At 40.9% G+C, this 24,460-nt stretch overlaps 1 protein-coding gene across 2 annotated transcripts in view; it reads right to left on the bottom strand.

The window, feature by feature from the left end:
- The window catches only part of LOC144683926 (neuronal migration protein doublecortin-like), a 173,098-nt gene that overhangs the window by 5,962 nt on the left and 142,676 nt on the right, over positions 1-24,460 (bottom strand). The window contains exons 5-6 of one of the 2 annotated variants that reach the window (XM_078547507.1): positions 15,026-15,064; positions 9,837-9,947 (exon numbers count right to left, since the gene is read on the bottom strand). In XM_078547507.1, coding sequence (XP_078403633.1) covers positions 9,837-9,947; positions 15,026-15,064 — 150 coding nt within the window. Of the gene's footprint in view, positions 1-9,836; positions 9,948-15,025; positions 15,065-18,807; positions 19,071-24,460 lie in introns of those variants that run through there. The other variant, XM_078547508.1, reaches the window with a different exon arrangement.

Here is a 24,460-nt window from a genome sequence, read left to right as displayed (position 1 = left end):
AAGTCTCCTCTTTCTGATGGCCATATGTAAAATGGCTTTGACTAGTCCAACTGGGCCGCAAAGTATATATGATACGACTGTCCATAATTCACCACTGCTCCACATCACTTCTTTTATTCTTTCATGGGATGTGGGCATTGCTGACAAGGCCCCGTTTGTTGCCCATCCCTAATTGCCCTTGAGAAGGTGGTGGCGAACCATTTTCTTGAACTGCAGTAGTTTGTGTGGTGCAGGTACACCCAGTGCTGGTGGGAAGGGAATTCCAGGATTTTTATTGCGTGACAGTGAAGGAACAGTGATATAGTTCCAAGTCAGGATGATGTGTGGCTTGGAGGGGAGCTTCCAGCTGGTAGTGTTCCCATGCATCTGCTGCCCTTGTCCTTCTAGGTAGTAGGGGTCACAGGTTTGCAAGGTGCTGTCGAAGGAGCCTTGGTGAGTTGCTGCAGTGCATCTTGTATATAGCACATACTGCTGTCACAGTACGTCAGTGGTGGAGGGAATGAATGTGTAAGTTGGTGGATGGGGTGCTGATCAAGTGGGCTGCTTTGTCCTGAAGGGTGCTGAGCTTCTTGAGTCATCCAGGCAAGTGAAGGATAATCCATCACATTCCTGACTTGTGCCTTTAGACGGTGGATAGGTTTGGGGAGTCAGGAGGTGAGTTGCTCAGCACAGAATTCCCAGCCTCTGCAGAGCTTTGATCTAATCCATTGGCTGTGAGATTTCTTAGCCCTGCATGCTGCTTCCACTGTTTAGCATGCAAGTAGTCCTGTGTTGTAACTTCACCAGGTTGAAACCTCATTTTTAGGTGTGCCTGGTCCTTATCCTGGCATGCCTTCCTGCATTCTTCATTGAGTCAGGGAGATCCCTTGGTTTGATGGCAATGGTAGACTAAGGAATATGCTAGGCCATGAGGTTACAGATTCTAGTTGAATACAATTCTGCTGCTGCTGACAGGCCACCGGACCTCATGGACCCCAGTTTTGAGCTGCTAAATCTATTCTGAATCTATACCGTTTTGCACAGCGGTAGTGCCCCACAACACGATGGAGGGTATACAGTGTGAAAATGGGACTTCACCTTCACAAGAACTGTGGGGTGGTTACTCCCATCTATACTATCATGGACAGATGCATCTGTGACATCTAGATTGGTCTAGTAGATTTTTCCTTTTTGTTGGATCCCTCACAACTTGCCTCAGGCCCAATGTGGCAGATGTCCTTCTGAACTCAGCTAGTTCAGTCAGTAGCAGTACTACCGCGCCACTCATGGTGATATACATTAAAGTCCCACACCAAGAGTACATTCTGTACTCTTGCCACCTCAATGCTTCTTCCAAAATAGGCAAATGTTAGAGAAACCATAAGATGGGCTGCTGTGGTGAAATGCTGTGTTATTGCAGTAGGGGGAGTGTTATTATTAACACCAAGCAGGTTGAAGTTAAGGTACTTCATACAGAACCTCACTCTGCACCTCAGCTGAAATGGAAGATCTTGATGCAGGTAAAAGGTACAAAAAGTGGAAAGGAATGTAGAACTGCCTAGTTTGCCTACATAGTAACAGTGACTTCTATTCAAATTAATTGTATGTGAAGTCCAGAATGAGAATAAGACATTGTATACTTGCAAGCTTTCTTTTTAAAATAAACTGACCTGGGCACACTAATGATAGAAAAATAGAAGTCTCCAAGTCCTTAAAAGCAGAGACTCTATCAGAGAGGTGTGGCAAAGCTGAGTCAGCCTAAGGGGTGCCATTTTCTTCTATGGGAACATACATGACCAAGTCTTGCAATGCCAGGATACACAATAAATGTTAACATAAGCAAAGTACTGAAGTTAGACTGAGTGCAAAACTAAAGGATACAAGATGAAAGCTAGCAAGCTTCAAGTGAGACTGGATATCAGATGAAATTTCGTTTTTCCCTCAGAGCAGTGGATCTGTGGAAAGCTCCCTGGAAAAGTCTTGATGCTGTATTATTAATTCCTCCAAATAAATTGGTTAAATATCTGGTTAGGAATAGCATTGAAACTTATAGGAACAGGAACCCACCAGCTTAAATACACATCCCCTCTACCATTGGCCTACCATGGCTGCAGTGCGTACTATCTACAGGATTCACTGCAGCAACTCACCAAGGCTTCTTTGGCAGAACTTCCCAAACACATGATCCCCACCACCGAGAAGGACGAAGGCAGAAGATGTGCAGGAACACCATCACCTCCAAGTTCACCTCCAAGTCACACAACATCCTCACTTGGACAAACATCAGTGTTCCTTCACCATCTCAGCTTCAAAATTCTGGAACCACGCCCCCCCCCCCCCCCCGCCCCCGCCGCCCCCCTCCCTAACAACACCAGGGGAGCATGTCCATGTCCACTATACAGAATTTGCCTGTTCGTGCAGAAGGCCGACAACCACTTTCTAAAGTGCAAGCAGCAATGGGTAATAAATGCTGTCCTTGTCAATGATGCCCACATCCCAATGTTGAATATAAAAAAAAATGCTTTATTAAATATCCCACAACTGCTGGGACCAAGTAAACTTTACTTGTGGTAAGCAACTGGCTAGGTTTCAGTAATAAAGGTGCATAGGGGGTGCAGGGTGTAGATTTTTGCTCAATTATTTTTGGGAGTCGGTTAGCATTTCCTGAGGCATTTTAATAAGTAGATGGAGTTCACAATAGAATAGGTTGTACATTAACAAAAGGTCATTTCTTCTATAGTCAATTTATGCTTCATGATATTCTTATTGGCCTAGAATTTATTGGAGTTGGATGCCATGTTAGACATTTCCCCTCATCCTTCAGCTTGAAAAATCTTTATGCTGCAAATTGCTAAAAATTCAGACTGATTGGGCAAAAGTTCAAGGTTAAAAAAAAAAGAAAACATTTACTGCAAAACCCAATATACAAATTATTTTTTGGGGTGTTTTTAGATCTTTCCAATTTAGGAAAGCTGCAAATATCTTTTATAGATTTTGCCAAACGGTAACTATATAATTAAAGGACAAATTATGTACAAGTGATTTATCACTCTGATTATATGGTGATTTGTGTTTTATTAAATGGACAAGAGCTTTGGATGAAAAATTCAACCATGAAACTGTCAAGTTAGATACAGCGTTCTAACCTATTATGTGCGGTGTGATCATATTAACAGAGAAGTAATTATAATGGTGACCTCAAGATCAGTATGCAAGGACAGCCTCAGTTGTTTTGTCTAAGAGAGAAAGAGAGATGGGAGGACAGGATCCCTGACTTAATCTCCCTACTCCACCTAATTCCAGAGGAATGAGGTCTGCCTTGGCAATATGTAGTGTTGCCCAAACATGGGCAAAAGAGCCACAGTAAAATTGAAGTCAATGGGAGCCAGGGGCAAACTCTCCACTGATTGGAGTCATACCTAGAATAAAGGAAGAAGGTTGCTGTTGTTGGAGGTCAATCATCTTGGCTCCAGAACATCGCTGCAGGAGTTCCTCAGGGTAGTGTTCTAGACCCAACTTTCTTCAACTGCTTCATCAGTGATATTTTCACCTCATTTCTCTATTTCCTTAGTTCTGATGAAGAGTCATACGGACTCGAAATGTCAACTGTATTCCTCTCCACAGATGCTGTCAGACCTGCTGAGTTTGTCCAGGTATTTTTGTTTTTGTTTCAGATTTCCAGCATCCGCAGTATTTTGCTTTCATCAGTGATCTTCCCTCCTTGCTGATGATTGCTGTGGTCAGTTATGAAGCCATTATGCAGCAAGAACTGGCCTGCAGTTAGGCTTGGGCTGATAAGTGGTGAGTAACATTCATGCCACTAAAGTGCCAGAAAATGACCATCTACAGAATCTAATCATCTGGCCTTGACATTCAATGGCATTAACATTGCTGAATCACTTGCCATCGGCATCCTGGGGATCACCATTGAACTGAAATCTAACTGGACCAGCTACATAAATACCATGGCTACAAAGTCAGAAGCTGGGTATTCTGGGTGACTCACCTCTTGATTCCCCAAAGCCTTTCCACCATCTGCAAATCACAAGTTAGGAGCATGAAGGAATACTCTTTACTTGCCTGGATGAGTGCAACTCCAACAGCACTCAAGAAGCTCAATACCATCCAGGAAAAAGCAGCCTGCTTGATTGATATTCCATCCACCACTTTAAATATTCACTCCCTTCATGGTGGGTGCACTGTGCCAGCAGCATATACCAAATACAAGATGCACTGCAGCAACTCACCAAGGCTTCTTTCACAGCATTTCGCAAACTTGCAACCTATACCACCTAAGGGCAGCAGGCACCTGGGAACACCACCAGTTACACAGCATCCTGATTTGGAAATATATCACCGCTCCTTCTTCATCGCTGGGTCAAAATCCTGGAATTCCTCCATAACAGCATTGTGGGAATTCTTTCACTACTCAGGCTGTACCTGTTCATGAGGGCAGCTCACCACCACCTCTTAAAGGAGAAATAGGGATGGTCAACAAATGCTGGCCTTGTCAGTGACACCCACATCCCATGAATGAATTTAAAAATGTACAGAACTGTGTAAGAGCCATCTGCAAGTAGTATGTGTTTAATATACCAGGATGGGCTTGTGTTTTTTTAAGTTTACAAAATTATGAGAGTCTGTTTAAGATGAAGGTAGTACGGTGCCTTGCTCCAACTAGCTTGTTTGCTCAATGTCATTTTTGGATTCCTAAACTGGGGCTAAACTGAGTATTTTGTATGGACGCTGTTCATGCCTATCAACAATTTTGTTATTGCAAGAACAAAGGCAGTCACTAATTTATTTGCAGCTAAAACATACTCAATATGCACAGCTAAAAATATTGGGGGAAAGTAATTAATAATCAGTTACAAAACCTACTTTATAGCAAGAATATCTGCAAGCTTAAATATTCAACTGGCACAACTGAAGAACATCTGCTGGTATTGAACATTTCCTCAGCTAATGGCTCAAAGGAACAGTGTCTGCTTCTGGGAGGAGACTGACAAGCCCTTATCAGTTCTGAAATTGCTACTGGCTCATGCATAAACCAATTCCTTTGTCTTTGTCTTTGAAACTGCCGATATCAGAGCATAAAATTACAGTGCAGTGGCTGTCATTCAGCGATCAAAATTCTGAGCTTCCGAGGTCAGATTCAATTAGAAAATGGTTAGAGAGTAAGGCCATCTCCTGCAACTGAATCCAGGTTTTCTCTGCAAAGCCAGTGATTTGATTTAACAGGAGATGCTGCATGTTTACTTTAGGGCCAGCATTGAGGTTCCTGCACAAGATCAAATGCCAACTAATTAGGAAATGCAATAACAGAGGAGACAGAACGCACGTGTTATTTCCAACCTTTGGAAACTCTCAAACCTTAATTACACATTTCTATTGACTTTTAGTACCAGATGTACATTTATATTCAGAGAAACTTGGACGAGGATTACTAATGTTTAATTAAATCAACTCACGAAACTTGAAAATGTTTTTTTGACTTTGCTCCAGCAAAACAGACTCTATCACACTCAGCATGAAACTCTCAGAATAACTTAACTGCCTTTATTCAATCTACATTCCATTATAACTGTGCAGTTAGTCTGTTAAGTTAGCTTCAGTCCCAGAAATCTACAGCAGCCACAATTTGACCTGCTTGTGCATGTTTATAGCTAATTATATATGTTTTAACAGTGTAAGCTGCAACCACTTTCTAAAAAGTCATTACTGTGCAAGAAAATCTGAAAGGTCCAATCAAATGAAGCTAAAAATCCAATTGGCTGGCCTGGATGGTCGTGATGCTCCTTAGAACATTAATGCAAAGAGTGTAGGAACAGAGCTCTATTCTCCAATTTAATCTCAGGAATTTGAGTGTACTGACTAAAAGCCAAGGATGGGAAGGCTTAAAGTGAAGTGAAAAACAATTAGTGTAGAACAGGGGGCCTTGAAGGTCGAATAATATGGTTGAGTTTTAGGGTAGTTTTCAGTCAGGCCAGCTGTTACAGGGTAATGCTTCTCTCATTTTCTAAATTAAATGAAGACTTAATTGCCATTTACATCACTGGGTATGTGATTTGTTTGTGCATGCATTTCTCCTGTTTATTTTACACAGTTAGGGCTAAGAGGCATAGCTTGTACTTCTAAGTGCAATTTGTTGGCACTGCAGTTGAGAAAAAATTTGTATGATTATATGTTGAAACTAGACCATTAGGCTGGACCTCAACCATTTTGCCAATGTTTGTGATGAATTCCCTTAGTTATTTGATAGTTGAGTGGGTTTGGGGGGATGGGGGAGTGGGGTTTTTGCACACCAGTAGAACCACCGAGTGCTCATTTCATCTGTTAAATATGGAATTTCTAACAATTCAATTTGAAGTATAATTTGTTGGAAGCCAGGAGAGCATTCCCCATTTTTTGTATTAGCTGTGAGTCTCTCTCACCACCGAATCAGAAGATTGGAGGCTGAAGTCCTGCTCCAGGGACTTGAGCTCAAAATCTAGGCCGACACCTCAGTTCATTACTGAGGGAGTGATGTATTTTTGGAGGTGCTGTCTTTCAGATGAGACATTAAATGGAGTCTGCCTTCTCATATTAATATAGAAGGTATTATGGTACTATTCTCCAGGCATCCTCGCCAATGTTTATTTCTGAACCAGCATCACTAAAACAGATTACTAAGACCATAAGACATAGGAGCAGAAATTAGGCCATTCGGCCCATCGAGTCTGCTCCGCCATTCAATCATGGCTGATAAGTTTCTCAACCCCATTCTCCCACCTTCTCCCCGTAACCTTTGATCCCCTTACCAATCAAGAACCTATCTATCTCGGTCTTAAATACACTCAATGACCTGGCCTCCACAGCCTTCTGTGGCAATGAATTCCATAGATTCACCACTCTCTGGCTAAAGAAGTTTCTCCTCATCTCTGTTCTAAAAGGTCTTCCCTTTACTCTGAGGCTGTGCCTTCGGGTCCTAGTCTCTCCTACTAATGGAAACATCTTCCCCACGTCCACTCTATCCAGCCCTTTCAGTATTCTGTAAGTTTCAATCAGATCCCCCCTCATCCTTCTGAACTCCATCGAGTATAGACCCAGAGTCCTCAAACGTTCCTCATATGTTAAGCCTTTCATTCCTGGGATCGTTCTCGTGAACCTCTTCTGGACCCTCTCCAGGGCCAGCACATCCTTCCTGAGATACGGGGCCCAAAATTGCTCACAATATTCTAAATGTGGTCTGACCAGAGCCTTATAAAGCCTCAGCAGCACATCCCTGCTTTTATATTCTAGTCCTCTCGAAATAAATGCCAACATTGCATTTGCCTTCCTAACTACCGACTCAACCTGCAAGTTAACCTTAAGAGAATCCTGGACTAGGACTCCCAAGTCCTTTGCACTCCAGATTTCTGAATTCTCTCCCCATTTAGAAAATAGTCTATGCCTCTATTCTTCCTACCAAAGTGCATGACCTCACACTTCCCCACATTGCATTCCATCTGCCACTTCTTTGCCCATTCTCCTAAACTGTCCAAATCCTTCTGCAGCCTCCCTGCCTCCTCAATACTACCTGTCCCTCCACCTATCTTTGTGTCATCTGCAAACTTAGCCAGGATGCCCTCAGTTCCTTCATCTAGATCATTAATGTATAAAGTGAAAAGTTGTGGTCCCAACACTGACCCCTGCGGAACTCCACTAGTCACCGGCCGCCATCCTGAGAAGGATCCTCTTATCCCCGCTCTCTGCCTCCTGCCAGACAGCCAATCTTCTATCCATGCTAGTACCTTGCCTCTAACACCATGGGCTCTTATCTTACTAAGCAGCCTCCTGTGCAGCACCTTGTCAAAGGCCTTCTGGAAGTCCAAGTAGATAACATCCATTGGCTCTCCTTTGTCTAACCTACTCATTACCTCCTCAAAGAATTCTAACAGATTTGTCAGGCATGACCTCCCCTTGATGAAACCATGCTGACTTTGCCCTATTTTACCATGCACTTCCACGTATTCTGAAATCTCATCCTTAATAATGGACTCTAAAATCTTACCAACGACCGAAGTCAGGCTAATCAGCCTGTAATTTCCCGTCTTTTGCCTCACTCCCTTCTTAAACAGGGGGGTTACATTAGCTATTTTCCAGTCCTCTGGGACCCTCCCTGACTCCAGTGATTCCTGAAAGATCACCACTAATGCCTCCACTATCTCTTCAGCTATCTCCTTCAGAACTCTGGGGTGTAATCCATCTGGCGCAGGTGATTTATCCACCTTCAGACCTTTCAGTTTTCCTAGCACCTTCTCCTTGGTAATGGCCACCATAGTCACCTCTGCCCCCCAACTCTCTTGAACTTTGGGGATGTTACTCATGTCTTCCACTGTGAAGACTGACGCAAAGTACCTATTCAGTTCCTCTGCCATTTCTTTGTTCCCCACTACTACTTCTCCAGCGTCATTTTCCAGCGGCCCAATGTCCACTTTTGCCTCTCTCTTACCCTTTATATATCTAAAAAAACTCTTGCAATCTCCTTTTATATTACTGGCTAGTTTACCCTCATATTTAATCTTCTCCCTCCTTATTTCTTTTTTAGTTGTCCTCTGTTGGTTTTTGTAGGCTTCCCAATCCCCTGGTTTCCCACTGCTCTTCGCCGCATTGTATGCTTTCTCTTTAGCTTTTATGCTGTCCCTGACTTCCCTTGTCAGCCATGGTTTTCTCGTCCTCCCTTTAGTATGCTTCTTCTTTCTAGGGATGAATTTTTGCTGTGCCTCCCAAATTACTCCCAGAAACTCCTGCCATTGCTGTTCCACTGTCTTTCCTGCTAGGCTCATCTCCCAGTCAATTCTGGCCAGCTCCTCCCCCATGCCTCTGTAGTTGCCTTCATTCAACTGTAATGCCGTTACATCTGATTCCAGCTTTTCCCTCTCAAATTGCAATTACCTGATTATCATATTGCTGTTTGTGGGACCTTGCTGTGCAGAAATTGGCTGCTGCATTTCCTACAACAGTGATTCCACTTCAAAAATATTTCATTGGCTGTAAAGCGCTTTGGGACATAGAGTTTTTTGTCTTTTGCTTTCTTTTCTCACCTAATTTTTCTGTTACATGAGGACACTCTGGGTATAAGCTGATTTAAATTTACACTCAAAAAAACTGAAGAGTAAAACCTACAATTACAAATGTAGGTCATTCGTTTGATATGACTGAGGTAATTTTGCCAGTGCCACGTCGATTATTAAATGATAGCTGTGGCCCTGAAATCCCATATGGTTTCTCCAAGGCTGTCGCCGATGTTACAGAGAAGCCCCATATAATTTCAGGCCCTACCTCTTTTCTAAGATACTGCTACTATTCATTATTCTGGTCATTCATTAAAGCATTCAAGATTGTAATCAATATTATCATTTTTAAATTTAGCATTGATGGACATTAGATAATAGAGGAACCCAGCCCAGTCAGAAGAATACTGACATTGTCATTACCCCACTATCAAAGTTACCCTTTAAACACTGCCATATAGTGGAACTTCGCCCATGCACTAGGCCATGTCTCCCTACCCCCTACAAGGCTTTACCAGGGAAGCCATATAAAAACATTAAGTAAACAAGAGATGTATTACAAAGAAAACTTTTCAATCGTGAATAATAATATTCAGAAGGAATCTCTTTTTTGTAAGCTACATCTGAACATGTTATAATGGTGGCATGATTTATTCACACACTTTACTTTGCCTGCTATAGGAATTGAGATGCATATATCTGGAAGTAGAAGGACATTCCTCTATGTTCTAATTCATGTTGGATTGGACAATCACTTGTCAATTTTTTTTCTGTGTTGTGACAAACCCTCAGGCCTTTAAAGTTCCAACAGGTTCCGCTTACCAGAGTCGGCAGGAGACTTACTACGACGTGAAGCTCCAGAGCTCTTGCCTGTTGACCTTTGTGAGGCATTAGCTGATTTACCACCAGGGTTTGTTTTCACCACGCGGCATTCTGTTTTTAAAATAGAAAAGAGTCACATTTAATAATAGCCTCACTAATAATAATAAATGACAATTAATGATTTACTTCCTGGCTACTCGTTTGATCCCCTGGAATATCTTAACCACTCACGTTGTGTTTTTCTATATTACAACTGCAATAAAGTTTGTGCATTGAAGGCTTCTGCTTAAGAATTGAGATGCATTTGGTTATCTTGCCAAGTCTCATTTATAGCAGAAGTTGTTAAAATAAGTACCAGTTGAGACTCAATCCCTAGAGCAACTATTGACCGGATCTTTGCCATGAGATGATCAGGATCGCTTTTCTATAATTGATAAATCGCAAAATAAGGTATAGCCATAAATGACTGTGAGGAGGCCATTTGACTGACCCAGGTATGGCCAAGAGCACATTATGGCCTGGAAAATTTTCTTCTGGGATCTCAAGCCCATAGCCTTCCCATGGCCAAGTGCATGTTTCATGAACTGTCATTCAAAAGGCAATTATTAATTCTACACCTGAACTTCTGATTTCCAGGTGATGACATTAATTGAAAGAAAGGATTGGAGGCAGAAGCTTGTATGGAGAACTCTATCCCATACAGTGTTGTTGCCTAGAACTCTTTCTGTTGTTTACAAAAGTTCATACGTTGACCATCAAAATGAGAGTTTTTGGCCGAATTGATTGTGTGTACTGTTTGTTAATGGTTAATAAATTTCATACTAAATCATACATTGTCTCTGGTTTTGAGTCACTGTTTGAAAGCTAAAGGCAGATCATGAATGCTTAGCAATTAGTGTGATGCCACCACTCTTTACCATGTATAATTTAATTTTATATAGTTTTTTTAAAGCTTGTTAGTAAAAACTTGGTGCAATAAAAACCTCAATGTCAGGATAAAGACATTTTAATAAATGATTCTGGATATAGTAATCTTTCCCATTTCCAATACTAAACAGTGGTACTCATAACACAGCCCAGAGAACAACTACAAACTTCTTTATCTTTTAGCCTTGACAAAGTTGCTACTTCTTTGGGCTGCACTTGTGGCCCACTTGCCTGTGAGATGTTATTAAAGCTGAGAGAGTGCGCTATTCACTTTTTTTTACTCTATAGCACAAAGCAGGTCATACAGCACAATTGGTCCATGCCAACATTTATGCCCCACACTATTCTCCTCCCACTCATCTTCATCTAACACTGTCAGCATACCCTACTCCCTTCTTCCTCATGCTTAACCCGCTACCCTTTAATGCACCTAGGCTATGCACCTCAACTGCTCCATGTGGCAGTGAGCTCTACATTCTTATCATTCTTAGGATAAAGAAGTTTGTCCTGAATTCTCTCTTTGATTCATTAGTGACTGTCTTATGTTTATGGGCACAGGTTTTGATCTCCACCCTCACCACCAAGTGGAAATACATCTATCCTATCAGACTGAAATATGGTTACATTTCATCATTCCTTGCTGCAATTATGCTTTAAAGTGGCTTTAAAACAAACAACATTGTTTGGAATTCTAACCTTCAATAAAAAGTGAATCAGTTGCCCTGTTTGGGTGATTCCTACAGTTCTCCCATTTTGTAAGGTATATTTTTTAGGCCCATCTCCTTTCTTGCTTTTGTCATTTAGCCCGTGTCCATGTCTGCTTGTCTTCTTTGCTCTGCCCTTCATTTTCATTCCATTTTACATTTGAGGGAAGAGTTTTTCATTGTCAAAGTGAAAGATCCATCTGGGATGCAACTCTGGTAACCATGAGATTGTGGTTTATGATTTTAAAGGAAAAATGTGCAGAATTACAGGGAGAAGGCAGGGGCAAAGGCACTAGGTGCATCTCTCATTCAGAAAGCCAGTTCAAACAAGATGGGCCAAATAGCCTCCTTCTGTAAATAAAAAATACCTGGAAAAACTCAGCAGGTCTGGCAGCATCGGCGGAGAAGAGTACAGTTGACGTTTCGAGTCCTCATGACCCTTCAACAGAACTAAGTAAAAATAGGAGAGGGGTGAAATATAAGCTGGTTAAGCTGGTCTGTCCACAAGCATGACCCAGACCTCCCAGTCACTTGCCATTTTAACACTCCACCCTGCTCTCTTGCCCACATGTCTGTCCTTGGCTTGCTGCATTGTTCCAGTGAAGCTCAACGCAAACTGGAGGAACAGCACCTCATCTTCCGACTAGGCACTTTACAGCCTTCCGGACTGAATATTGAGTTCAACAATTTTAGATCTTAAACTCCCTCGTCCATCCCCACCCCCTTTTCGTTTCATCCCCCTCCTCGTTTTTTCCAATAATTTATATAGATTTTTCTTTTCCCACCTATTTCCATTATTTTTAATGTATTCCACCGATCATTTATCTATACATTTTATGCCCTTTTAGTCTTATTTCACCCCACCCCAACTAGAGCTACCTTGCTTGTCCTGCTATCCATTCTTAATTAGCACATTCTTTTAGATAATATCACCACCTTCAACGTCTTTTTGTTCTTTTGTCTGTGACATCTTTTGGTTATCTCCTTCTATCACTGCTTGCTTGTCCCAACAACCACACCCCCCCCTTTTCTCTCTCCACCTCTCCCCCTCCCCTTAAACCAGCTTATATTTCACCCCTCTCCTATTTTTACTTAGTTTTGTTGAAGGGTCAAGAGGACTCAAAACGTCAACTGTACTCTTCTCTGCCGATGCTGCCAGACCTGCTGAGTTTTTTCAGGTATTTTTTATTTGTTGTTTTGGATTTCCAGCATCCGCAGTCTTGTTGTTTTTATTTTTTTGTTTGTTTTTAGCCTCCTTCTGTGCTGTAACAACTTTCTGACTCTGTGATGTATCGCTAGTGGCCACCCAATATTAACCTGCCATGATTTGCCTGGTAAGGGAATGACATTGGAAATGGGATGTCTTACCAAAAGCAAGCACATCTCTCGTTGGCAAGGAGTGCAGTGGCATTGCTGTAAAATGGAGAACTGTTCATGGCTTACTAATGAGCCTTGTTTTCTATAAGGTACATTGAAGTATATTCTACTGAAAGGGAATAGGGAGGATTTTTTTCTCATGATTTATTTTAAATTCAGCAACTAATTTATTTCGTGAGTAGTTGAGCAACATAGACTGGGAAGGCCCCAGGTTCAATTTGTGTTGATTGGGAGCACAACAATTAACAACAAGGCTTCTGAATTATGGAGGGTATAATCACCTCATATTCCTGCTCAAGATCCCTATTCAGCAACATCCACTGGAAGGTTACATGTGCTAGCATTGGCTATACTGTCTGCCAAGACTCATACATGGCTATTGGCCAATTGGGTGAAATACTTGAAGAAACCAGAACCTATAGAACTAGAGTCCAGCAAGGAGCCAATTCCTTCAGAAAAGAAGTGGAAGGCGAAGAAAACAAAGAACGTAATGTAATGAAATTTTCTCTAGCAAGTGTGTGCAATTATTCATCAAATGTTAACATTGATGTGCCTTACCTGTTAAATCTCCACTCAAACCATTATCCAACATACATTTTATTTGGGAAAAGATTAGCTCACCTGTTTCTTATTAGAAACACTGTAAACCAGATTCTCTCTGTGAGGGCATTTTTCAGAGCATTAAAAAGAGAACTGCACTGGGGAACATGTTATAGGGAGGGTGTTTTATGTGGTTTCTCTATTAAAGAGGCAGCTATAAACAATATATGTTGCAACAGAGATTGTGGTATAATCAGAGGTTGCTATAATGAGGGACTGCTGTATACTTCAGTGCTCCTTACAAAATAGGCTAGAGCAGAAGAACTAAATGACTGTTAGACTGAAATAAAACTGTCTGACCTTGATATGAACTACATTTTGCAATCGGTAGAGTATTACTGGCAAATCATCAGAAAACAGCATTTTGAAATGTTTAGTCGCTGGTGCATGAAGTTCAGACAATCTGTTTGAGAGGTTATGCCTGGGGCTGACAGGATTAGAAACAAGCTAAACTGCATTGAATTTTTTTTTAGATTAAATATATGTATATAAGCAATCAAAAAATGTATTGAATCCAATTGCCCCTTTCAGATTCAAGACATGTTTGATGTATTTTAAAAGAAGGAACGGTAGAATCTATGAGCTGGTTACTATCTGTTGGCTTTTGAACTCTCAGCTCCTGTGGTGTATATTGCAGGAAAGTAAACTAACAGTAGATCAATGGAGTCAAGGGTTATGAGGGGCAGGCAACGAAGTGGAGTTAAGACCTCAACCAGGTCAGCCATTATCTTATTGAATGATGGAGCAGGCTTGAGGGGTTGAATGGCCTATTCCTAGTCCTATTTCTTATGATCTTAGATGGTAACTTGCAATTTGTAATTGCAGCAAACGTTTACCATGTTTATGCTTTATTGAATATCTGTCATCACCTCTTTCTAGTTTAAAAATTATTCTGCCTTATCTTTATATTTCCAAATATGGCTAATCAAAGCAATAGATGCATTCAGAGTGCACAAGTCAAGCCAAGAGTCTTAACTGAAGTACCCAGGCAACAGCTGTATCTGCACTTTGTCTATAATTAAACAGGACAAGAAGAGAGAGCAAAGCACATTATTATTTCAATTCAAAAAGTAATAGAAATAGGAAAGGGTAGCAAAAGGAAGCGAACAGCAGCCAAATTCAGACAAGAGGTCACAGCAGTGATTGAAAGAAAATAAGGCAGTAAGGGCCATTGAAAACAGAAACACCAGTGATTGATTTTTAAAAAGGCAACAGCGAGAGAGAGAGAGAGAGAGAGAGAGACACTGGCATCCTTTGAAGAGATATAGCAACAATTAAAAAAAGTCACGGGAGAGCAACTAAATAACACAAAAGAAAGAGAATAAACTCTGAAATTATCTAGTCAAGAGTTGTACAGTGCACTTAGAAATGTTAAATATAATGTTGCTGCCGTATATTCACATTTCAGAACAAAAAATTGAAAAAGGTACAGCTACCTCATTGTATCTAATGATTTCTGCACTCAACTTTATTTCAACAAGCTCTCTTCTCCTGTAATCAGCTTTTCTTCACATGTTCATCCCACAACATTGTAAACATTTCTGCTGCTGAAAATCTGTCACCAGTGAATCCTTTACTTACCAACATCAAAACCTCCCAGCGTCCGACTTCTGCGCACCTCTTGGAGAGTACAAAAGCTTTAATCAGACAATTAACAGATCATAACACCTGGCAAACTTCTGAGCCATTTTCTCTAGTTATTTTTTTAAATCCTCCTTTGCTCTCTGGGGGAATAATTCTCTCTCAACTCTGTTCTGATAACCTCAGTTTTAATCTTACTGTTTTAACATACTATAATTAAAATATTACTTTACATTATATTTCCACGGCTTTAAAAATTCGGGTTTTATTTCTATCTAGTCCTGAATTAAAATTTCAGTCCCAGATAGTTCTCTGTAAAAAATAATTACTTCTTTACTCAAATTTTGCATTCCTGAAATTTAGTGTATTGTTAATGAGTCCTAGAAATTAAAATTTATCAAACAACAGCACCTCCACAAAGGGAGTCTGTGCTGTACCAGTTTCTAAAACTGTGGCTCCAAAACTAATTGAGACTCATTTTACAGGACCCCCCATGGTTATGTCCTGAGTGGCATGTAACTTTGAGGTGGTACTGTACTTTTATTACCAATGTAATTGTAAAGTAGCACACCAGGATGTATGGCAATTTAGAAGGTTGATGTTCTACTACTCATTCTGTAATTGAAATATTAAGCCCTTTAGAGCAAATCCTTACTTAAAATCAAGTCACTAAGATAGGGGTCTAGATTAATTTCTGGGTTAGAAATGGCTGAGCTGGTTTCCCAAGTAGTTTAATTTTCATCATTTTAATTTATAAAATATAACTATACAATTAGAGAAAACATTCATAGGTACTCTTTAAAGTGCTCGTCACTCTATAAAAACGAGTATTCAGTAAATAATAGTCTTTGATTTGCAGCAAGTGGGCCCCTCAGTTTCCTTGCTTCCTGCATTCTCATTACCTTTTGGACATACAGGTCGAGTGTCCTTTATCTGAAACCCTCGGGGCTGATTGCGTTTTGGATTTCAGATGATTTTGGTTTTTGGATACCGCATATAGGCCTAGGCCTACTTACATTACAAAGGCCTAAGCCTAGGCTAGCTATAGTCTAAAGTAAATAAAATGGCTAGAAAAGTAAGATATAACACTGGACAATAAAGATCGGGTGTGGTCGGCAAGGTTCGTGTTGGCTCAGGTCAGTCGACTTGGGTCACAGACTTCCTGTGCTAAAGGTTGAAGAGGTCAAAAAGCAAAGCACCTTTTTTGGATGTGGTCAGTTTTTGGATTTACGGATAAAGGATACTCGACCTGTATTGGCATTCTAAGTCAACAAGAATATTTTGGTCTAGTGCCAAGCCCTGTACATCACTTCCAGTGTATAAAAACTTCCTCTATTGTGTGTAGCAGATAATAAATAAAAGTAATATTTATGATCACATATGCAGTGTACGTGAGTGGGACTTTAAAATCAAATCTAAGTTCTGAATGTTGATCTATTGAGTTTGCCTACTCCATTACACAAGATAGTACAGCAAAAATTTAATTGTAAACTTTTGTCTGGCTCAGTTATACTTTCCATCAAAAGGGGCTCTAAACCTAATTATGTAACTTCTTACTACATTTAGTCATCATGGGTCTCTTCTGACCTATTTCCTTATTTTGTAATCAGTGATCTGTGTGTACTTAAACCACCAAAGATGACATCCATCTTTACCTTACCCGAAGAATTATGGATGCTTGATGTTACAACAGACCCACACTTTCAGTGCAGTCAGGTTTAATGTGTTATTTTGTGGGATTGGGTTCTATACTATTTTGCATCAAAGGTTGCATTATTACTTTGTATTCTTAGCAAGAAAACTGCTGCAGCTGTCCAATTTGCTTATATAAGTGAGCATTGAGTAATCAGTCATTGTAATTAAATAATGTGAAGAGTGGGTAATAGAAGAACTACTCCGCTTAAATTTTGTCTTCAGTTTTAATATCTTGCATATTTGGAGTTGTAAACAGGTTCCAAAATGTTTTTGTAGGCATGAAAAATGTTTGGACAGAAAACACAGCTTCGTACTCAGAGGAAAAATTGGCTGTCCCATTGCAATTTGCTCAAAGAATTTCCCCGATTGGTTAGGTTTACATATGAGTGTGTAATTCTGATAATTATATATTTGAGTCCCAAGAAAGATATATGGAGATTATTACAGTATTGCTGTAAAAAAAAAATGAAACAGGTAAACTAACAATGTTAAATTATATATCCTACCTGGAATTAAGTAATAAAAGGAAAGTAAGGCTATAGTCTTAATACATTTTTAAGTCAACTTTCCAGCCTGGTAATACTTGTTCCAAAGCAGTAAGCCAAGGGTTAAAGATGCATCAGTTCATAATGTCTAGAAATATGACATGTGAAAGTAATCCTTCAAATATTTTAAACTTGTCATGGAGTGTTTGCCTGGAGATTTCCACAGAACTGCTTCCATTCAGCCGCAGTAACTTCATCAGAACTGTCAGAAACTCCATTTTACACAAGTAAACAGGGTTTCCTTAGCTCCAAGAAAATTCCACTCCTTTGCTTCTACAAAAGCTGCAAAAATCAAGCTTATAATAATTTCTGCAGAATAATGTTGCTTCTTGCTCACAGTTTAAATTCAAAATATTAGTGAAGTTACAGGATTCCATAATCTCTGAGAATAATCGCCTGACTTTCCACTCTGCTGACAATGATGTGTGAGGAGCATTACATGATATTCTTCCTGTCAAATTTGCCTCCTATTTTGGAGAAACTCACTGAATGAGGGAGAACAGAACCTGGGGCATGGAGCAACTGTGCTAAGGGTTCTAAAGACAGCCACATCCTCCCGCAAATGATGTCTCCTCCACTGCTGAAGGTGCTAACTCTTAACTGGAGTTGTCCAGTGCCTTGCCCAAAGTGGCAAGTCGAGACAGTTTATGCCAGCAGGCCATTTGACTCTGGAGGACATCATAACTGAAAGCTGCCCTCAATCAGCATCCAATTTATGCACTTTCCAACAAGGTGCCCTAGACAACAATGAGGTCTGAATCTAAGTTGATTCCAACCTCCACCACCAACCCATAACCCAGGAAGCTCAGGCAAACTACAGTGCCATACCCAGAGGACACTACCTAACAAATCTGATTCCATTTGGATGAGTTTTGCAAATGAACCGTTTGACATTATTTGGATTTCTGACTTGAGGTTTTCATTTGTAGAAACTACCTTCTGCTTATCTAAGGAGCAGATGTTGCTAAATAAATATTGATACTAATATAGTCACTACTGGTAAAGTAGCACAGATTCTTTCCATGTTATTTATTGTCCCAGTATCAAACAAGGCTCGACTTGGAAAAACAAATGTGTCTTTTGCTTAAAGTTGACACAAGGTGATGATAGCACCAATAAACTCAGAGAATAACTGACAATTAGGGCCAGATTTTTACCTTCTGTAAGTGGGTGTGTTTTGAATGAGTTAAAAACTCACTCAAAGGGCATGTGCATAAGGTCTGTGTATACTACCAGCTCAGATGGATTAAAGCAGAGAAGAATAGCAAATGATTAACAGCAACATGAATTAAATGTAATGTAAAAGAGACTTAAAAAAAAACAATTGTGTTGACCATTGAAAATGTCATTAAATAAAGTTCTAGAGCAATTTTCAGCAAAGTAGTATTTAAGAAACATTAGTTCAAGAAATTCATCAGGTGATTAGAATTGCCGAGTCAGAAGCTTAAAACATTGCACCATTGGCTGGAATAAAGGACGCTGACTTGTGCTTTCTTATATGTTAAAACTATGGAGATCTGTAAGCCAAAGAACACACTGAAACATGTGACCAAAGAACATTTATTTAAAATATGTTAAACAAAGCTATTAACAGGTAACAGAAAAGTTGAAAGCACACATAAAAGTGAAAGGATCCCCCCTTATGGACTCTCAAACAAATGCAGCAAAAATTGGAAAAGTGATCAGTTGCAGGCTACAGGAGGCAGAAGATGGACAGAAGGCTCACTTGTTCTGGGCCTGATACCTGTGGTCCCTTTCCTTAATCATGGAATCCTATTTCTGTGTGCCGCGGAATGGCTTCCTCCCTAAATGAAACAGAAGGAGGAGGATGTCAAGAAGCAGCAAGCTCTTGAGAGCTGGAGATCATAACCATTTCAAAAAAAATAACAAATAGGTTGTGTGGTGAATGGAGGACATTCTTGAAGTAAAATCTGCTGGACAACATATGAAGATGAGGAGGTGGAAAAACAATGGTACTTCAGTCAAGTCTTTGCAGAGACTGGTTTGTTTATCCATGGATCAGCTTAACTGTTTTTCCACTTAAGAAGCCCCAGGGATATAAATATTTTAAGTACAAAGAAAATATAGCCATATATCATTGCTGTTAGAGCTGGTTTCATCAATTCCCCTGTCCAACCTGTGGAAGTCAAGAGCTTGAAAAAGTTCAAGCTTAGACAATTTTAGTGAATAAACACCCTCAATAGCGTGAACATCAAAAGTAGGAGATTAAAAGTTGTTTGAAGATTTTCATGATGATAGTAGTAACAGTGAGGAAGATGAATTCACAGTTACACCATGTAACATTTTGCTCTGAAAAGAGCAGCTGTTACCCTAAAAGATTTCCTTGGAAGAACTGATAGGCCTCAACATGATTGTCAAACACGCTCAACTTAATAACCACCACATCCAATGGTCCAACTCTGAACTTATCTCATCCATTGCACATTGGCATACAAGACATGTCAGGGAAGCTATCGAGATCTACCATCTCTACACCATTCCCCAAGACAGAGGCCTTCTCATCAGTGTCATCTGTCTACCTTACTCAAGAAACACACTACCATCCATTCTACACAGTTGACCAATCAGCAGCAAGAATGTTAACATTTACTGATGTATTAGGAACAAAAAGCTTGATCAATCAGCAGTAAGTTCTCACCCATATACCCATTGCCCTCTAACTACGTCTTTCACACCAATGACTTTTCTCCCTTCCTACCTATACTCAAATTCTTTATCTAATCTGATCTGGAACAGGTCTTTCTACGGAGAACCATAATTCAAAATCTCTGTGCACATTGTGATACAGGTAAGATCATCTTGAAGGCCGAATTACCTTTTGGTGAAGTAACTAGTGTTGACAAACCATTATATAATCTGAAATAGGACTCACACTCAAATCATGTTATGATGACATATGGCAAAAGTAGACATTGTATGCCAAAAACTCTGTACCCTTATTTTTTTTTCTTTATTCATTCATGGGATGTGAACATCGCTGGCAAGGCCGGCATTTGTTGCCCATCCCTAATTGCCCTTGAACTGAATGGCTTGCTAGGCTACTTCAGATGGAAGTTCAGAGTCAACCACATTGCTGAGAGTCTGGAGTCACATGTAGGCCAGAGCAGGTAAGGATGGCAAATTTCCTTCCCTAAAGGGCATTAGTGAACCAGATGGTTTTTTATAACAATCGATGATAGTTTCACTCACCATTACTGAGACTGGCTTTATATTCCAAATTAATTAACTAATTCAAATTCCACCAGCTGCCATGTTGGGATTTGAACCCATGTCACCAGGTCATTAGCCTGGGTCTCTTGATTACTAGACCAGCAACATTACCACTACGCCACCATCTCCCCTATTACCAGTTGCATCCCTCTCCAAGGCCAATATCCCAGGTTGAATCTGACGTTCTCAACCTTGGTGATTCATTTACTCAAATTGAGCTTCTGACTCACTATTCTCTCCACCCCAAAGACTGTCTAATTCCAACTCTGTAACACCATCCATCTTTGCCACCGCTAGAGTCATCTGCTGTCAAAACCCTTGTCCATTCCTTTGTCACCTCCAATAAGTAGCTGAACTTTACTAACAAGACAGACAAGGAAGTTCATAGGTTCAAACCCAACCTGAGACACTTGATATAAACCTGGGCAATGGTAGGAACACGAAACTCTTCACAATTCCACCAGATTAGTTAGAAGAAAGCTTTCCATTGGACCCCAGTGCTTATCACTATCAATTGGCCCCTCCTGGAGTGCATAAGTGTAGGCGTTAGGATTGCAAAGATCCCACAGTTAAACAGCCTGCTAACATTCAATATCAAGACTCAAGTGAATAAAGGTCACTTCAGCAAGGCAGTGGCACTTGAGCAACCATAGACAAGTAATCAGTACTTTCAGTGGAGAGGAAGGGGTTACAGAGAAAAATAAATTAGCAAAAATAGTTGTTTGGTAGTGCAGAACTTGAGCATTGCTGAAAGAAGAGACATGTCAAAGTTTTTCGTCTTGCACTCATCAGGACACTTCACAAGAATCCCAATATAACTGGAAAACAACAATTTATACTGTGTGTGAAGACAGCGCTGATGGGTTGGCAAGTGGACACTGATTGGTAGAGGCGTTGCTATGGAGAATGCACCAGTGATGGTGACTGACAGTTAACTGCTAATCATTGTTTGAAATTCAAACCAGGCAGCCGGACCCTGATTGGTCAAGTCATTGCCCTGAGGAATGAGTCCGTGAATGGCTGTCACTTATTTTGTTTAGCTGAAACAGGCGCAATGTATGTAGATGTTCTTTCTGTCTGTAAAGAACAGGGCCCTGTATATTAATACAAGTAGCTTCCAGTACACTCAAATGCGCTACACTATGAGCCCAACTGGCAATCTTAAATTGGTTGTTAGCGTAATTCTTAGCACACTGAAGATTATTTAGCAAATATTGTCCAATCGCGGAATCACATCTAATGTTGGACACTGTATTTTGAGTTTTACAAGCACGGGCTGGTTGGGTACGGTCTGTACCCTGCCTGTCGCAAACAGTGGCTGGGACAAGCTGTTTGATACAATCTGCCAGACTCTGGGACGTACGGCCTACATGCTTAACATCACACTGGCATTGAAATTCATATACCACACTTCTCATTTGTGTGATAGGCAGAACGTCTTTTTGGCTGGACAGCAGCATCCTATTAGTGGCGAATACCATTAGTATTGCTACCGCATAGTAGCAGTGTGAAACAGCTAGCTTCACCTGTTGCTCAAATTTTTGAGATACCTTGCCCTTCCAGGAGGTAGACTGGGCAATTTTCAGGGTCGAAAGTGACGGCCTTAGGCCCATTCATGAGTTTGCATGATATACAGCACAAAATGATCTGATCAGAGTAGCCATTATCCTGCAGGATGTCTTTGATACGCCCTATTTCAGCATCAAGCTTGCATGGTGAGCAAATGGACCCGCCCCAATAAGACCAATCTTGTAGTATGTGGAACTGGAAGAATCCCAACGCATATATTGACCGGTGAAGGTAGGCTTGCGGTAGACCATGGTAGAGAACCCCTGGCAGATTTCTCAACTAATACGCCAAGGAAGAGGTGCTCATTTGACTGTTCCATTTTACAAGGTGAATTTGAGTGCAGGATGGACCCCACTAAGACATGTAAGGAAATCATTACATGAAGTGTCCTGATGAGTGCAAGACAAAAAGCTTCGACATGTCTCTCTTTTCAGCTATACTCAATTGGCAAAAAGTTAACATAACCATCTCCTAAATGGGAGGAGGAGCTCATTGGAAGCGTAACATATATGTTGCTTTTGGGCAAGTCATCATCAGATTTATCTTATTCTCTCTCTGCTTGAATGCAGGTATATTTTTGAAGACTATTTCTTGAGGTGAAATGTTATATAAAATGATTGCAGGATGCCGAGTGTGCAGATCACTGAAATGATGTTTTTAATTGGAAACCTTACCATATCATGGCAGAAGGTACCTTTTGCACTTTGATTATTGAAGAGGTAAATACACATTATTAAACTTACCTGAATCATTAGAGAGAAAAGATCTATCAACATGACGATTTAAAACAGAGCCTTCAACTGATGCTGAAACAATTCAGAAGTTCTGGGAAGGGAAGCTTTACATCATGAGATTAGTTTCTCAAAGGAGGTTATATAGACTATGTAGACGGCTGTGGGGGATGTGGTGTGGAAGGTAAAATAAAACCAAACCATATGAATTAAAGACCAGGGGCTAAATTTTATGTGCCTATGCCAGAGGGTTTGGGTAGCACATCTTTTAGCTAATATCACTACCGCCAATGCCCCTTTGTCCTTTTGTCTATGACATCTTTGGCAATCCCTTCTTTGCCTCCACTTATCACTGGCCCTCTATCCAGCTCCACCTGTCCCACCCCCCTCAACCAGCTTATATTTCACCTAATTTCTATTTCTCTCTAGTTCTGATGAAGAGTCATACGGACTCGAAGCGTTAACTCTGTCTTCCTCTCCACAGATGCTGTCAGACCTGCTGAGTTTCTCCCCCATAATACATGGGTGGGCACGTGCTGAAATTGGTACACCCCCCCCACCCCCCCATATTTAAATGAATATTTCAGGGTCAAGCCAATTGTTATCAAGCCAATTGACCCTCATAATACACTGCCCACACCATAAAACATTTGGCTTGGGTAGCTGGACAAAAGCAGAAGCCCGATTTTTAAACTTAAATATTTAAACAGAAGGAAGGAGGGGTGTGGCAAGGAGTCACTCTTCGGAGGCTGTCCTTTGCCGATCGCAGGGTGCCTCCCCTTAAGTCGAACTTCCCCTTCCTTCCTAACAGCTCCCTCCCTTAAAGCAACCGCAGCCCCTTCCCTCCCCTCAACCTACCCAAACCCTCCCTGCCCAAGATCCCATAGGTAAAAGCAAAATACTGCGGATGCTGGAAATCTGAAACAAAAACAAAAATAGCTGGAAAAACTCCGCAGGTCTGACAGCATCTGTGGAGAGGAATACAGCTAACGTTTCAAGTCCGTATGACTCCTCGGATGCTGTCAGACCTGCTGAGAAGATCCCATCGGCCTTGATATTCCTCTTCTCCTGTAATCCCAGCAGCTGCCGCTGCCACCTTCCGCCGGGACAGCTCCAGAGAGCGGGACATCCGCCCCCAACTCGCGGCCCTGGTTAGTCTGCCCTGCAGCGCTGTGAGGCTGCAGGGCGGGTCAGTGTGGAGCACATCAGCTCCTTGGAAACGTCCACCTCCTCTTGATTACTCCGCCCCAGATCCTTGGGTAACAATCCTTAATTCATGATTAAATTATCGATGAGGACTTAAAATGGCAAAATGACGTGCCAAGGAGGTCTCTGTTGGCAATAATGAAATTACAGTAAAACTAACGGACAATGCAAAACATGATGATGATTATGAAGATCCAAGGAGGCAGACGGCAGAAAAGGTGCAGTGGGGAGATGACAGGGCCAATTGACCATGCTCAGGGTTTGAAAGAACTGGGATGACTTTGGAACTAGGAAGTCACTGCAAAGATAGACATTAAAAACACAGGAGTTATCAGTTACTTAAGAAGCAATACTTACTGGACCAATTTCACAGGATTTGCACTCGATGCCGAAGACTCAGTGTTGAGGCAGACAGCCCTTCTCCCGTCTCCAAGTTGGTCTGCATTGTCTGGGTCAGC

Source organism: Cetorhinus maximus, chromosome 8 (genome assembly GCF_964194155.1).
Source record: "Cetorhinus maximus chromosome 8, sCetMax3.hap1.1, whole genome shotgun sequence".
Lineage (NCBI taxonomy): Eukaryota > Metazoa > Chordata > Chondrichthyes > Lamniformes > Cetorhinidae > Cetorhinus > Cetorhinus maximus.
The sequence above is the reverse complement of the archived record's forward strand: the minus strand, read 5'-3'. Positions and strand labels throughout refer to the sequence as shown.